The following is a 15051-nucleotide window of genomic DNA, read 5'->3' as shown; positions in this document are numbered from 1 at the left end:
AAAATATTTTGGCTTCGTAATCTTTAATCAAAATCTGAAAATGCCCCTCCCCTCTACATTGGAGGACCTTCACTGATGACGTAGGTTTGAGGACTTGGGTTGGGAAACGCTTAACCACTCCCCTCAAACCGTTAGTCTGTTATGAGCGAGAGATGGAGATGAGCGCTAGAGTAAAACCCTGCCCTCTGTTCAATATTCCTTTTCACTGGGAAATACGTCACAACACTGGAGAAAAGTCGTTTGCAACTTCCGGTTCACGCGGACTTTAACATTTTGATTTGTGGAAAAAAGAAAAATACATTTGACCCCATTTAAATGATAATTTATTCAGGATGAAAATGACACAATGCAAAAATGGCAGATTCATAAGTCACAACCTGGCAAAACGAGCACATGTTAAAATACTGATATAATAGATAATACTTCTTAGAAACACAGAAATGAACAATGTTAATGTATTCCTGCAGTGCATACTGGATTTTTACTTCAAGACCAATCTTAACCTTTACAGCACTCTGAATGATTATGCAGAATTGGGATCATGGACATGTTTTAGGCATTTCATACAGAAAAACTGAGTTGTTGAAGTGCAAATATATAGTTCAAAGAAATTAGCTAACCAGTGAAACTCTATTTAAAGATCATTCTCAAAGTACTAATCTCATTGACATTATCAGGACTGTTTCATGGCCATCCCAACTAAAGTCCGGTCATCATCAGACAAGTCATCAGTCTTCAGTGTTGGGGGTTCAGCAGCACTCGAAACACTTTCCTCCACCTGTAACAAATGGTACATGAACAAATATAAATAAAGTTAACAAAGTTTATATTTTTGTTTATTATAAGTGTGTGTGTGTGTGTGTGTGTGTGTGTGTGTGTGTGTGTGTGTGTGTGTGTGTGTGTGTGTGTGTGGTACAATCATGCAATTGATCAATATATGTATTGAGTTACAGTTATTTAATGTATTCATAATGGGTTTTGTAATAGCTAATCAGATGTGGCTACGTCATTAGGCAGGGATTAGTTTACTGCTTGTTTAGCGTGAGTCATTTTGAATGTTGTGTGCTGTGTGCTTCTCTTCACGCCTCCACTGACACTGATAAACCAAACACGAGAAAGCACAACAATACATTATTGCATACCTCAGAGATTGTTGCTAGTTTGTTCACAGTGATTGGCTTCCCATTCTTCTTCAGCCAGTCATAACCTTTCTGATCTACTACTAGTAAAGAAAGAGTGTCTCCTCCTCTCTTCACGTGTAAGATCACATCCTCCACAGACTCTTTCTCCACATTCTGTCCATTCACCTCCACCACCATATCACCCTGAAGCAGACCTGAACCCTCTCCTGGGCCTCCGGCTTCTACCTAAAAAATGTTGGTCATTTTAAGTAATGCACCGTCATATTTACTTGAAATTATATATTTTACTTGTAGTATTTGTCAGAGCATGTAACTGAGTTGCATCACTGATCTTTTATAAACTGTAATGTTTATGTAATTCTATCATTTATAACAAATGAAGACTCCCATGATATGTAGACTAGGGCTGATTTTCCAAGAGTATACTTTTGTGAAGAGTTCCCACAGATCCAGAACAAAGGTTCATTTCTAACATCTGAAGTCAGTATCGTCTAAACTAAGGCTGATTTGTCAGTGAATGGGCTTCATTGTACCTGGCTGATGAAAGTTCCAGGTTTCTGTTGGACGCAACCCAAATGGAAGCCAAAACCAGCCGAGCCCCTCTGCAGTGTACAGCGTCTAACATTAGGATCAGTCTGCACATCCACCTCAGGCTCATCTGCAGGATTCAGCATCATTGGGATTTCCTTTTTCTCCGGACTACCAGATGTAAAATCCACACAGAACAGTAAGGGAGAGAGGCCCAGCTGAGAAAGAGTGATACATGACGTTTAACAGACAAGTAGTCAAACGGGCATAAGAAAAAAGACAATCTATATTAAAAATGTGTTTTACAATAATAATCTTTTATTTTTGACGAATTCATTATTGATTTATCAATCTGCCTGTGGGTGATTCTGCAATTGTGAACATAAAGAAAGATAATAAATATCAGTTTGGTTCAGTTGTAGATTTGTTACCTTTAAATGTATTTATTGTGTTTCTTCACTTTTCTTCATTTTTAAGTGTCAAATGTTCAAAACAAATGAACTTTAAAATATTCAATATTTCATATATCTTCAATAAATATTTCCTTTCATTTAGTATTTATTTGTGTTAATTTTATAACAAAGAATTGTTATGCTGTCATCATCATCACACAAAGCATTACATTTTAATTAGCATTAAGCTAATTGAGTTTATATATATATATATATACAGTATATATATATTTTTTCATAATGATCCTAAGAGTAGCTTTTTTTTTTTTTTTTTTTTATTGTCTTTAATTTCTTTTATTTTCAAAGTGTAGTTCAAAGTTAGTTGATTGCTAACATTGTACATGTTTTTAAAAAATCCAGGCTTGTTTCCCTAAAAAGCACCACAAATGGTCCAAATTACCACCACACACAATATCAAATATCCACAGAACCACACACTATCACTTTGGTTGATCAAGGCCATAATCAGAACTTTATTCCTGTGACTTTTTTAAACATTTGATAAACTAGTGCAAAATGCCCGTGCAAAATCAGTTTTTGTGTGTTTTTAGTAATTGTTGGTTTGGTGCCCGTGAAAGAGACTGTGAACGCATTGAACGCACACACACGCAGGCAGTGTGCAAGCTCTAACCTGTTAAAGGTATTGTAGGTAGGATTTTTATAAAAAACTTATTTTCCAAATTTGTTTAAACTTTATTTATATATCAAAACATAATTAAAATGTAAGTACTCTGAAAAAGAAAGTATAAAAATCGAGTGTCTGTAGACCTCTCACGACTGTTTTGAAGACAGCTCATTATTTCCATTCACTCCACCCCCTCCCTTCTGGACTCCTTCCAAAGCCACGCCCCCAAAACACATGAACGCGCGACGCCGACCGCTGAGCTGAAGACGCATTATTTACCTGAGACGAGCGGAGAGGAAGGAGCGCAGTGCATGTAGTGACATCATGTCAGAATCACATGTAATAAAAAAAATCTAACTTTATCATTATAAAGATAAACAAATAAGATGTATTTTAGTACTCACTATCAAGCTAGCATATTGATATTGGTAAAATTTAAAATATATATTTTTTGATTCGCTAACGAGCTAGTTATCTATAAGGCAAAGTTAAAAACAGGTTGCATGACATTTACACTGTGATGAAGATGAATTTCGTGTAAGATTCATAACATATATGGCAGTGGCGTAGGTTTGATTTTGAAATTGGTGGGGACGGGGACATCAATATAAATATATTTTAAGTTTTGATTGAAATTATTGCTAAGGATATATCAGTGTCACTGGATATTGGTAGGGACATGTCCCTAGCGTCCCTACTAAATTCTACGCCCCTGATATATGGTGTTCTGCATGTAAGAGTTTCCACGATGAAAGCATTGTTGACTCTGATGAGGACTACTCTCCAGAGACAAGTACCGCATCGTCAGCTAGAGGACAGGTCCGGGGTCGAGGGCGAAGCAGAGGATAAAGTTATCCTTATGTTAGGGATAAGGGATGTTATAAGGGATAACAAGTTATGTTAGACAGATAAAACTGTCTATAAAGTTAGACAGAGGGTAAATATAGTTTTAAGAAAAGTTCCTGGATGCGGAGTAACGTTAGGCCTACTATCTGTTAAACATGTATTTAGTTATCTAAAGCAAAATTATGCACAATTCAACACTATAGCTATCATCTTGAGCTAGGCCTATAGATTATTTATCGTCTCTACTACGGCTCGCTAAGTAATGTTATGTTAGCTATATTAGGCCGCTACGTGTGCTAATGACACATGCTTCATGAAAACATAAACAAAAAAATATGTATGATCAAAATACAAAAAGAAAGATTTACCTGTCCAGCAGAAATAAAGCCATCAAGGAGTCACTTTTCAGCCCCTTGAGGTCCCTCAGTTCTCGCCATCGCTGGAAAGCCACGCCGATATTGACACGCGTTTTATTTCTTTGTTTATCCAAAGACTTTTTGTTCATTACCTTTTCTTGTACTGTCTTCCTTTTTTTGCCTGGTTTGCCTTTGCTAACTGCATATGCCGGTAATGTGAGATTTGATTGCTCTTTCTCTGCCATTGTTTTGCTATTCCTAGGTTCCGTGCCTCTTGAATTCCTCAAATCAAACGGGTACGCGCGCATATGGGCAGATCCTGTGTGGCAAAAGGGTGGTTGCCATGGTTGCGAGAGAGTGACAGTTGCCTAAGCCAATCCTTTGCTTCGTCCCGAATGGAAATAATGAGCTGTGTTTAATGTGTTTAAAACGGTCTAGAGTCACTCGATTTTTATACTCTTTTTATCAGAGTACTTACATTTTAATTATGCATTGATATATATAAAAAGTTTAAACAAATTTGGAAAAAAGTTTTTTATAACAATCCTACCTACACTACCTTTAACATCCAGAGAGTGTGTGTTTGTTTATTTTTAAACCACAGCCCATTATGTCAGAATGTTTATTTTTAAACCACAACCTTCTAAAAATGATATATTTAACGATATCTTTTGCATTTCTCATCCAAACAACGTTAAACTTGGCACTGCACTCGTGCCCGGCAAGACACCTGTCGAATTTGAAATCCATCGGACTAACGGTTCGAGAGATATGCGGTTAACAGACACACACACACAGACAAACAGACAGACGTTTCTGTAATTTATAGATGTTATTTGAAGAAACTTGATTTTTTTCAAGAAGTCAAAAGTGCCCATATGAAGAATCACACCCATACTTTGTATATTCACCTTAGTGTAGAAGTCATGGCCCTGAGGTGTCATAGTTGTGAGGGTGACCTGCTGCCCACTCTGTCTGATTTTGCTGACAACTTTATCATGACTCAGTGAGTCTGTGGATTCTCCATTCACTTCAAGAAGCATCTCACCTTCTTTAACACCTCCCAGTTCAGCAGGGCTGCCACTATCCACCTCTCTCACCATGTGGACTGTATAAACCAAACATAAATATGTAGATAGCAATCCATTTGTGTAGCTGTACAGATAGATTGCAGATAAATAAGTACATGTCAAAGTGTGTGTTTGCCTCCCACCAGTGCGTCCTGCTCCAGACTTCTCCAGCCTGAGCAGGATGCCATACCCTTCCGGCCCCAACACCAAATGCAGTCTGTGGGGCCGATACGGCATGTTCTCTGCGTCAGCCAGGGCTGGGAGAATGGGCATTTTCCTACAGGCATAACTCTTCTCACTGTCACTGTCAATCACCAGCACTGTCATGTGATCACTGCACTTCTTCACCTGGAAATATCATCACCATAACCAACATGTGAGTGACAAAAGGTCTACATGCTGCCCATGAGTTTGACACAGCAAAGAAGCTCAGAAGAGCTTTGTACACTGTAAAAATGTTTGCAAGAAAAAAGGATTTAAAAAAAAAATTTGTTTAACATTGCATTATATGTAATTTTACTGTAAAATAATGTAACATTTTGTAAGTAGGAACTATGAATTGCAATATAATTTACTGTGAAAAATAGTCACATGATAATAATATTTTGTTTCTTCTTATTTTTGCGATCAGTAATATTTATTATGGGGTTTTGTGTTACATTTTCTGTTATTTAGTTAATGTTTGGATTATTTTAGTGTCTTTGTTTGTTTGACCCTGTACACTGTACAGCAGTGATCTCAAACTCAATTCCTGGAGGGCCACAGCTCTGCACAGTTTTGCTCCAACCCTAATCAAACACACCTGATCCAGCTAATCAAGGTCTTCAGGATTACTAGAAACTTCCTTGCAGGTGTGAGTTGAACTTGGAGCTGGTTGGAACTAAACTGTGCAGAGCTGTGGCCCTCGAGGAATTGAGTTTGAGATCACTGCTGTACAGTATATGCAAGAATTGGTTATGTTTTATGGAAAGACCAATTTCGATGAATTCTAATTCATCATGTGGCTCTCTGTTTTACTGTCTGCTTTCTTATTGTGGCATTAGTACATTTTAAGGTAAAAAGCAAATTTTGATATTGTCACGCATGAGTGTATTGAATACGCACGTCAGGAGTATAAACGGAAAAGTCTTTCATAATCATTTAAAATAACCAAACACGCAGGAGATGATCAGGAATAGAGAATATAACACAAACTATAGACAATAACGGACAAACTAGGGAAACTCAGGGCTTATATACACAGAGAATGTAATCAAAAGAGAAACAGAACATGGTGGTTGGAATGAGGCATTATAGAAACCAATTAACCAACAAGGGAACTAAGGAGAATGGAAACAGAGCAAACAGAGTGAAAATGAAACTAAAACATAACATACATGTTACAGTGCGCTCCTCACACCGTAACAGTCTAACTGAGGAGGGAGGGTGGGGGCTCTGAAGGAGGACGCGGAGCAGGCGAAAGGCAGGAACCGAGAGGCACTAGCGGGGGGAGAAACCAGGGAAAAGCCAGGAGCAGGAGGTGCCAGACAGGGACACAGAGCACAGCCAGGATGAAATCCCATGACGGAGTCGATGGAGTGAGGAGCCATGGTGGAGTTTTTGGGTGTTGATACCAGGGGATGACCGATGAAAACAATGCTGATGAATGTGGAGCCCTGGGTGCTGATGAGAGCAGATTGAACCGGCGACACCAATGGTCCTGGAGGCCGAGGTAGAGCCACAGCGATACGTGTCTGAGGTGGAGCCAGGAGGAGCCAGGAGGGAAGGAGAAGCCAAGGAAGAGCTGACAGGTCGATGGACCGAGGTGGAGGGACGGGATCAGCGGCTGGAGGCAGAGCCGGGGGATCCAATTGCCTGGGCAACGCTGGAGAACTGAAGAATCGAGGCGAATCCACACAGTGGAGTGGTTTCAGAGGAGGAACCGAGGGGCTGAATTGAACCAGCGGAGGCGGAGCTGAGGAAAAGCTGATTTTGGAAGATGAGGCAGGAGAGGGAGGCTGGGCGGAACCACCAGGGACATAGGAGACTTTGAGCTGGGCGGGAGTAGCAGGGCTGGGAGAACCAGGTAAACTTCCACTTCCATTTCAAAATAATTCCTAGAGGACAGGCACAACACATCCACGTTGGCTGTGGGTGGAGCTTTCCTCCATGCCCTCAAACTCCACAAGCAACCCCACAGGGACGGACGATGTAGCCGGCTCACGCACCTGGTCAGACGTTTTGCAAAGCTTGATCTCCGGGCGATGGTTGGCTCTGTCCTCCTTTCAGGCTGTGGCTTGTACATTGTGGCAGGCTCAAGCCCACGGCCTCTTCAGCAGGGAAGATGGTGTACAGGGACCCCTAGTTCACCAGTACCCACTCCACTCCACGAAATCCCAGGATGCAAAGCTTTGCGAAGCTTTGACTTCAAACTAGTGAAAAAAAGCGCATAAGGAGTGATCGGGGAAGTGGGTTTGGCTCGACAGATGGAAAAATCTATGGGTGTGGTCCTCGAGGCACTGCTGCTTCTGTTCCAGGCATAGCAGCTGAACTGCCGGTAAGTCCATTGTTTTGGTCCGTTATTCTGTCACGCGTGGGTGTATTGAATGCGCACGACGCAGGAGTATAAACAGGAAAGTTTTTAATATTAAATCCAAAAACCAAACACACAGAAGATTATCAGATATAACACAACCAAATAAACAATAGACGATAACGGACAAATGAACTAGGGAAACTCAGGGCTTATATACACAGAGAACATAAAAAGATAGAAAAAGAGAAACAGAACAGGTGCGTGGAATTAGGAACTATGGAAACGAATTAACCAACAAGGAAAATAACTAGGAAACTAAGGAGAACGGGAACAGAGCAAACAGAGTGAAACTGAAACTAAAACATTACCTACACGATATATAATTTTTCATTTATTTAATGGTATTTTTAACATTACATCACTTGATGAAATATGGTTATAAGTTTTAAAACATAGGCACCAATATGCCATCCTGTAATATATTGATTGCCCGGTCAAAAAAAGGTCGCTGTTTGGATTTAAATAGACACATGCGTAAGAGTCTATGATTGGATTATTATTGCAGTGATTATGGTTTCTAGCATGTTATTATGTAACTTTTCATTTCTTAAACAACCATCTAGGAAGATGTATCATGGCCATATTCCAGGCATCAGCCTCAAATTGTGAAAGAATGGTTGGGAGGGAGCATGAATAATCATTTTCACATATGAATTGTCACCTCTGAGCCCTGATGTGGCTGGGATGTGGATGGGATGTGCTGGAGTAGACTTTATAGAGTGCTTGACTCTTGCATTGTCAATACAAGATCTTAACCAAAAATGTATGCACGCCCTCATGGAAATAAATGTTGTGATTTTAACCACACAATCTGGTAACCACAGCTGCCGTTTGTTTTTTTAACCATACATTTAACAGTATATTTTTTTTACAGTGTATCTAAAGCAAGTCCTTGCTTACCATTCTGCTGATGGCAGAGTGTGTGAGTTCACAGGCCATGGCACCATCCATCCAGATCAGCCGGTCACCTTTCCTCACTCCTGCCCTCTCTGCGGCACCTCCTTTCACTGGGCTTACTGCGAATTTGCCTTTCTCACCTACACCACAGATAAACCAGAAAAGGCACACTTGAGCTTTAACCTCACTTCTTTTAAAAAGGACATTACAAACAGCATTACAGAATTTATTTTTATTTTTTAATGTGAGATACTGTGGTTCTTACCTTCCACAGGCAGTATGTTGAGGCCCAGGCCAGGCGCATCTTTCTTGATGTGGCAGAGACGAGGAGGCCTCCATCCTTCTCCGCGACTTGCTTTAGCCAACTCTCTAAGGTCACGGCCCTCAGAAACAGCCTGGTCGTAGGCCTTTTCATCTAACACCAGGAAGCAGAGCTGTGATCCACTCTCCTGAATCCTACGGGCCACCTAAGAAAATGGGACAAACATAATAAAGTAATCTGTTACAAAGCCTGACACAAAAACCATATGTGCATAGCTTGTACAGTAAAAAACATACAATAATTGCAAAACAAAGATTATGACTTCTCACCTCCATGTGTTCCACGTCGTCAACAAACTTCTCATTGACTTCAAGCAGGTGGTCCCCATCCTTGAGCCCACTCCGCTCTGCCACACCCAGTGAATCCAGCTGCCTGATTATATGACCCTGCCGCCCTCTTTCCACACGCAGACGGAAGCCAAAGGTTTCTCCTTCTTCTTTCCTCAGCACGCACACACGTGGTGTGGGATTTGTCACATGCTCTGTCAGCAAAGACCGGAGTTAAATGAACAATCTGTACACTTTACGGTATACTTTAAACTATGGTAACACATTTTAGCAGTGTTTTATATTTGTATTATTCTGTGCTGTATTTGTTTATAAAATATAATTATGGTATAGAGCAGGGATTCCCAAACCTCTTTGATCTAAAATATTTATTTGAAGACCACAATGAGATTTTAAGTCAATATTTCAATAATTTAACAACACAGTTGAATGTTTGTAGTTCTCTGATGTTGGTTAATGGTCACATGACATACTGGTAAACAAATTAAATACTTAGTATTTTTAGTAGATGTTTTATTTTAAATCTTTTTTTTCTTTGTATGATTTAATTCATTATTAGCTTTCCATCTAGTTTGGGAAACCGTATAGAACAGACATCTGAAACCTGTCGTGGTGTCAGTAAAAAAAAAATGAACAAAAATAAATATATAAATAAATAGCACAATAAAATAATTTTAATTCTTCTAAATCTCAAAGTATCCAGTCTATCCACACACAAAAAGGCACTAATAATATCTAATACAAGAACTCATTAACCTGTATCATCTGCAGTCACCATGGCTGGATTGTCTATTCCTTCCTTTGGATTGAAGGTAAATTTCCTTAATGAACATAAGAACAGGTTAAGGAATGAGTTTCTGCCCTCTGATAAGTTCTATACACAAGCACCCAATGAGATCCCGTGCACTACCATAAACAAGTCAATATACCCTCTGCAGAGGTACTTCACTGACAGTATTTTAGTACACTTAGAGATCTGATAAAGCCATAAAGTGAGGAATGTCCGTCCATGTGCACGCTTATCAAACCAGAAGGCACAAAGTCAAAAGCTGTACAGCATGTGTGTCTGTGAAGGGACACGAGCCATAAAAACATTACTTACTCTGTCAGCTCCATGACATCCCGCAGTACTGCATCTAAAGTAATGAGGGAGATTGAAGGACTTGAAATGATGAAAAGTCAAACACACCTCAAATTCCTGGACAAAAAAACACAAATTAGTGTTGAATCAGAAGCAGTCATTTTGCTTTAAAAATTACAATTTAACCTCTGGATTTCATGAACAGATCTTGACTCAGAAAATGTGGTTACAGCTCATCTGCTCTGACTTCCCTTTATACTTGGTCATTCCATAGTGAGAACATGTGATGTTTGTTAGCTAAAAATAATCAAAATAGTGTTTGCCTTCGGTTGAGTTAGGGTCAGGCTTTGATTAAACACCTAGTTAAATATGCTTTGGAATGGATGTTTATCCATGGCTATCTATTGCCAGTCAACCAAGAATTTTATATTGTTGACAATCACGGCTTTATATTAAGTACAGCAAATGTCAAGAATGGCAAGGTAAATCATGTCACCGCATTCTGCACATTACTTGGTATATGGCTTAAGCTGACTCATAGTCAATTTCAAAAGTCACAGGTTAAAAAATGGAAATGTTATAAATACAAATAAAATAATACAATGGAGATTGGCTGTATTTTGTCTCATATGTAAAATGACAGATCTTACAACCTTTTTTTCATGTGGCATTTTGTCCTCAACAATGTTAAATAAACAGACCCCAGTGGCCTTGAGGTCACACAAACACCAAAGTGACCATGGAGTGACCACGATTTACTTTTGAGCTAATCAATAAAACAGTTTACTTTTCCCATAAATAAAATAAAATAAAATAAAATAAAATAAAATAAAATAAAATAAAATAAAATAAAATAAAATAAAATAAAATAAAATAAAATAAAATAAAATAAAATAAAATAAAATAAAATAAAATAAAATAAAATAAAATAAAATAAAATAAAAAAATAAAATAAAATAAAAACTATGTGTGCAGTTAAGCAAATTAAGACCATGCAAATTAAGCAAATTCTGTAAATTCCACCCATACTAACATGAAGCCTTGTTTCCCATGCTTACACATTTTTACAGTTAATGATTTAACGGCCGTTATTCACATGGAATTAATAATCAGAGTTACAATCTCACAAACACAGTACAAAACTGTGAAGAGAGCCAGAGGTACCTACCTGAACGGCGCGGAATAGCTGAAGTGGATACACTTCTCTCATATGTGTTTGTCATCCTGCTCCTCTTTTATTGATTTAAGTGTGCTCATAAAGAGGGACCTTTTGTTCCAGACCCTGGGTGTAAACACAGTCATTCTCTCTGTAAATCTCACACCTGTATCAGCACTCAACATACACCCTCATACAACTTCACTTCATGGCCTGTTGCAAAGACTATACATTGACTAATGCAATTGCTTACGCTTTTAAGAGGCTGTAAGGATAATAGTTTAAAAACAAATGCATGTAAGGCAAGAACAGCAAATTGTGAATACATTTTTGTAATTTAAGAGCCGAGGTAATATAAAAGATGGCAAGAGGGCATATGAGGGGAAGAGAGATGGAAGGAGTCTCCTCTCTTAAGGACACAGTGCTAACCCACTAAGATATTTTTTCTGAGAGAGTGTAAGATAATTAGAGGAATAATGAAACCAATCTGAGATGGGCTTAAGGACATTCTGAGACCAACCTACAATTCAGATGTCCTGATGGTAATATCAATTAGGCATTGACTAGTGTTTTACGGTGTATTTTTTTTCTCAGGTTAGGTAAAGTAAGTAAAATCTGTCCTAAAATAAGCATCTGGATTTTCATACTTACAATCCATGGTCAGAAGACTTCTTTGTGGTCTGTTCAGCTCACTTTTTTAGAAATCAAACTTTTGGCAGGCGAGCTTCTTAGTTTCAATTACATATAGTTTTATTATTTACAGGTTAACTAGTTTAAAGTAGGCTACAAATATATTTAAAAAAAAGACAAAACACCATCAAAAGCAAATCGTTTACAAGCGTTGTCTGTCAGAGGCATCAATGGCATGGCATCTAACACCGGAGAAGCCGTTCCAAAGAATCAGCATCTGCCTTCATCTTCTCCTTTTAGCCTTTTGTAGACCATCTGAATTCTTGAGGTAGTCATCTTTGGAAATCCCCTTATTATTTATTAGTCTTTTACAGACAATCAATCAGATCCTAATCCTTAAGGTCATCAGTACTAAAAATTCCCCTCATAATTTATAAGTCTCTTACAGACAATTTATCTAATCTGAAGTCTTGAGGTGTCATGAGTTCTGGGAATTCCTTTCAGACATGTCTAAAGCCTTTCGCCTCTTTGTTCTCCTTCTTCTGACTTTTCTTCTTTGTTACATCCTGCGCCTTGTCCGCAACACATCCGACGGTAATGCTTGCATTTTTCTTCTTTCTCCAGCAAAGCTCTTTCTAGTACATGTTTCTTCCTCTCTATTCTACCAGCATGCTTTTTTAATAAATGCACTGTTAAAAATTGCTGTAGTTTTTACAGTAAATATTTACAATAGACTACTGTATTTTTAAATTTACAGTATTACTGTATTTTGCCATGTGGGAGCATGCATGTTCCTATGACTTGTGGAAACATGCTTATGCAGTAAATGCTACTGGATATCATGCATACCATTGTAATTTTTTTATTTTTTTTATTTGTTTAAGAAGAAAAAAAAAATGGTTGCAAAAGTTTTGGCGCTTCACAAGTCAATAACACTAAAGTAATAGTCAACTGTAATAAATACAGCCTTTTTTATTTACACCATTTAAACTCTGACATTTGATTATATAACGTACACCTCTAGTACTTTAAAACTGTTGGCTTTTAAAAAACTCCCATGATTAAACAACGACATCGGCGTAGCGCAGTGCGTGTGATGTCATTTCGTCAATCGTCATCTTCAGTGGACATCTTGGGAGTTGGGATTTTCCACGCGCTGCATCATCATCACCACTCAATTTTCGCGCTCACCTCATGCGCGCTACGTTTACCGGAGGAGGACCTCGAATGAGAGTGAGACGACGAGGTGTGTAACGTTAGCTAGTAATTATGCTTTATTGTAAACGTGAAATCCTGTTACATCCACAATATACTAAGTATTATTTTTATTTTATGACGTTGCAAAATGGATAATCTAGATTATTTGTCCAATTTTATGATACTGAATTTGCTTGATGAGTCCAGACACAGATGAACGATTAGCTGGCTAACGTTAACTGTTATATTTTCTTCACCGTGGAAGTGTGGCCGGGCTGTCATTTTACTATTACATTTTTGATAACTGTTCGGTATAAAATTATTTTACATTGTTGTTGGTAGTAGACAAGTAAACTTTTAAACATTGCAATTAAATTGTGTAGGTTTTATGCAACTAAATAGTGTTTAACTTGACTGCCAAGCCATTAGCTAATGTAATAGCACGTTTTTGTTCGATTTAAGATGGTAAAAAGTTTTTATGGAAAAGTTTTCAAATGAACAACAAAAAATTGCTAACCACACACTGAATAGAGAATTATTTTATTCACTGCATGATTAACTAAATCTAAAATTACTAAAATTAAATCTGTATAATAATGATATCTGTACATTTTGTTTATTGTAAACATGAAAGGCTAAATATTTTTATAATAAAATTTTGGATAAAATTAAATATGACCCTAACTTTTCATTAATTGAAATTAAATGTAATTTATGAGTTGTCTGACAAATTTTGTATTTTATTGTTTAAGTGTATACTGTTTTTTTTGATAATTGGATGTTGTGTGGTTTTTTTCACAGAGGACTTGTGGGCATTAACCCGGAAACTGGATCAAAAGTTGCTGCTGGAAACAAGAAAATGCATGAAATGAACCCACATGTATGCACACTGTTACGGAAACTAATGGTTTTTGAATGGCTTGCCATTTAAACAAAAGTATTCCAATGGAATTGATACAAGAGACTCTGACCTGATTTCCAAGTTCATGATTGATGTTCAATACATTCTTGCCTTTTTTTTATGGATTTGGCAAATTAAAGGTAGGCACAGTTCAAACCATTTCTTTTGTTTATGACTGAAGTTCAGTCACACTTTAGGGATGTGTGCCCTGTATAGTTGATACTTAAAGGATTAGTTCACCTCAAAATGAAAATTGCCTGATAATTTACTCATCCCAGTGCCATCCAAGATGTTCATGTCTTTCTTTCTTCAGTGGAAAATAAATAAAGTTTTTTTTGAGGAAACCATTTCAGGATTTGTATCCACACAATGGATTTCAATCGCAACCAACATGTTGAAGTCCAAATCAATGCAGTTTCAAAGGGCTTTGAAGTGCTTCAAACGGCTCTGCACGATCCCAGGTGAGGAATAGGGTCTTATATAGCGAAACGATCGGTCATTTAAAAAAAAAATTGTTTTTTTAACTTTTTAACCACAATTGATCGTCTTGTGCTGGTCTGCAACGCGCCAGGCATTACGTCATCACGTTGGAAAGGTCACGGGTCACGTCATCGGTCTAAGTTATTTGTCTGTGTATTCCAGTTCAAAAAGGTAGGGAAGGGCGAAAAATTTATCTAATTTTCTTTCTTCAAAATTAATTAATTTTCAAACTTCAAAATCGTCTGACATCTTTGTTTTAGTTTTTTCGTGACCTTTCCAACGTGATGAAGTAATACGTACCGCATCTCGGAGATGGTACAAGATGGGGATTAAAAGATTTGTGGTTAAAAAGTATATGTGTGTGTGTGTGTGTGTGTATGTATATATATATATATATACATACATACATACATACATACATACACACATACATACACACATATATATATATATATATATATATATATATATATATATATATATACACATAAAAAAATTTTTTTTTT

General features: G+C 37.6%; 1 protein-coding gene across 6 annotated transcripts; it reads right to left on the bottom strand.

Moving 5' to 3' along the window:
- Positions 1-305: 305 nt before the first annotated feature.
- On the bottom strand, positions 306-11445 carry nherf4b (NHERF family PDZ scaffold protein 4b). Of its 6 annotated transcripts, none has more exons than XM_084113262.1 (11): positions 11350-11445; positions 10203-10298; positions 9857-9921; positions 9083-9294; positions 8757-8958; positions 8495-8631; positions 5136-5367; positions 4861-5057; positions 1676-1888; positions 1143-1367; positions 306-778 (listed from the first exon to the last, which is right to left on the bottom strand). In XM_084113262.1, the coding sequence occupies exons 2-11, from the start codon at positions 10214-10216 to the stop codon at positions 674-676; spliced, it is 1602 nt and encodes a 533-aa protein (XP_083969388.1). In that variant the 5' UTR covers positions 10217-10298; positions 11350-11445; the 3' UTR covers positions 306-673. The 6 variants fall into 6 exon arrangements, with proteins under 6 accessions (XP_083969388.1, XP_083969390.1, XP_083969386.1 ...); XM_084113264.1 differs by having other exon boundaries at positions 5163-5367; positions 11350-11438; XM_084113260.1 differs by having other exon boundaries at positions 5163-5367; positions 10203-10236; positions 11350-11406.
- Between the last annotated feature and the right edge of the window lie 3606 nt (positions 11446-15051).

This window comes from Abramis brama, assembly GCF_963993115.1.
Source record: "Abramis brama genome assembly, chromosome: 5".
Taxonomy (NCBI): Eukaryota; Metazoa; Chordata; class Actinopteri; order Cypriniformes; family Leuciscidae; genus Abramis; species Abramis brama.
This window is presented reverse-complemented; position numbering and strand designations above follow the sequence as displayed.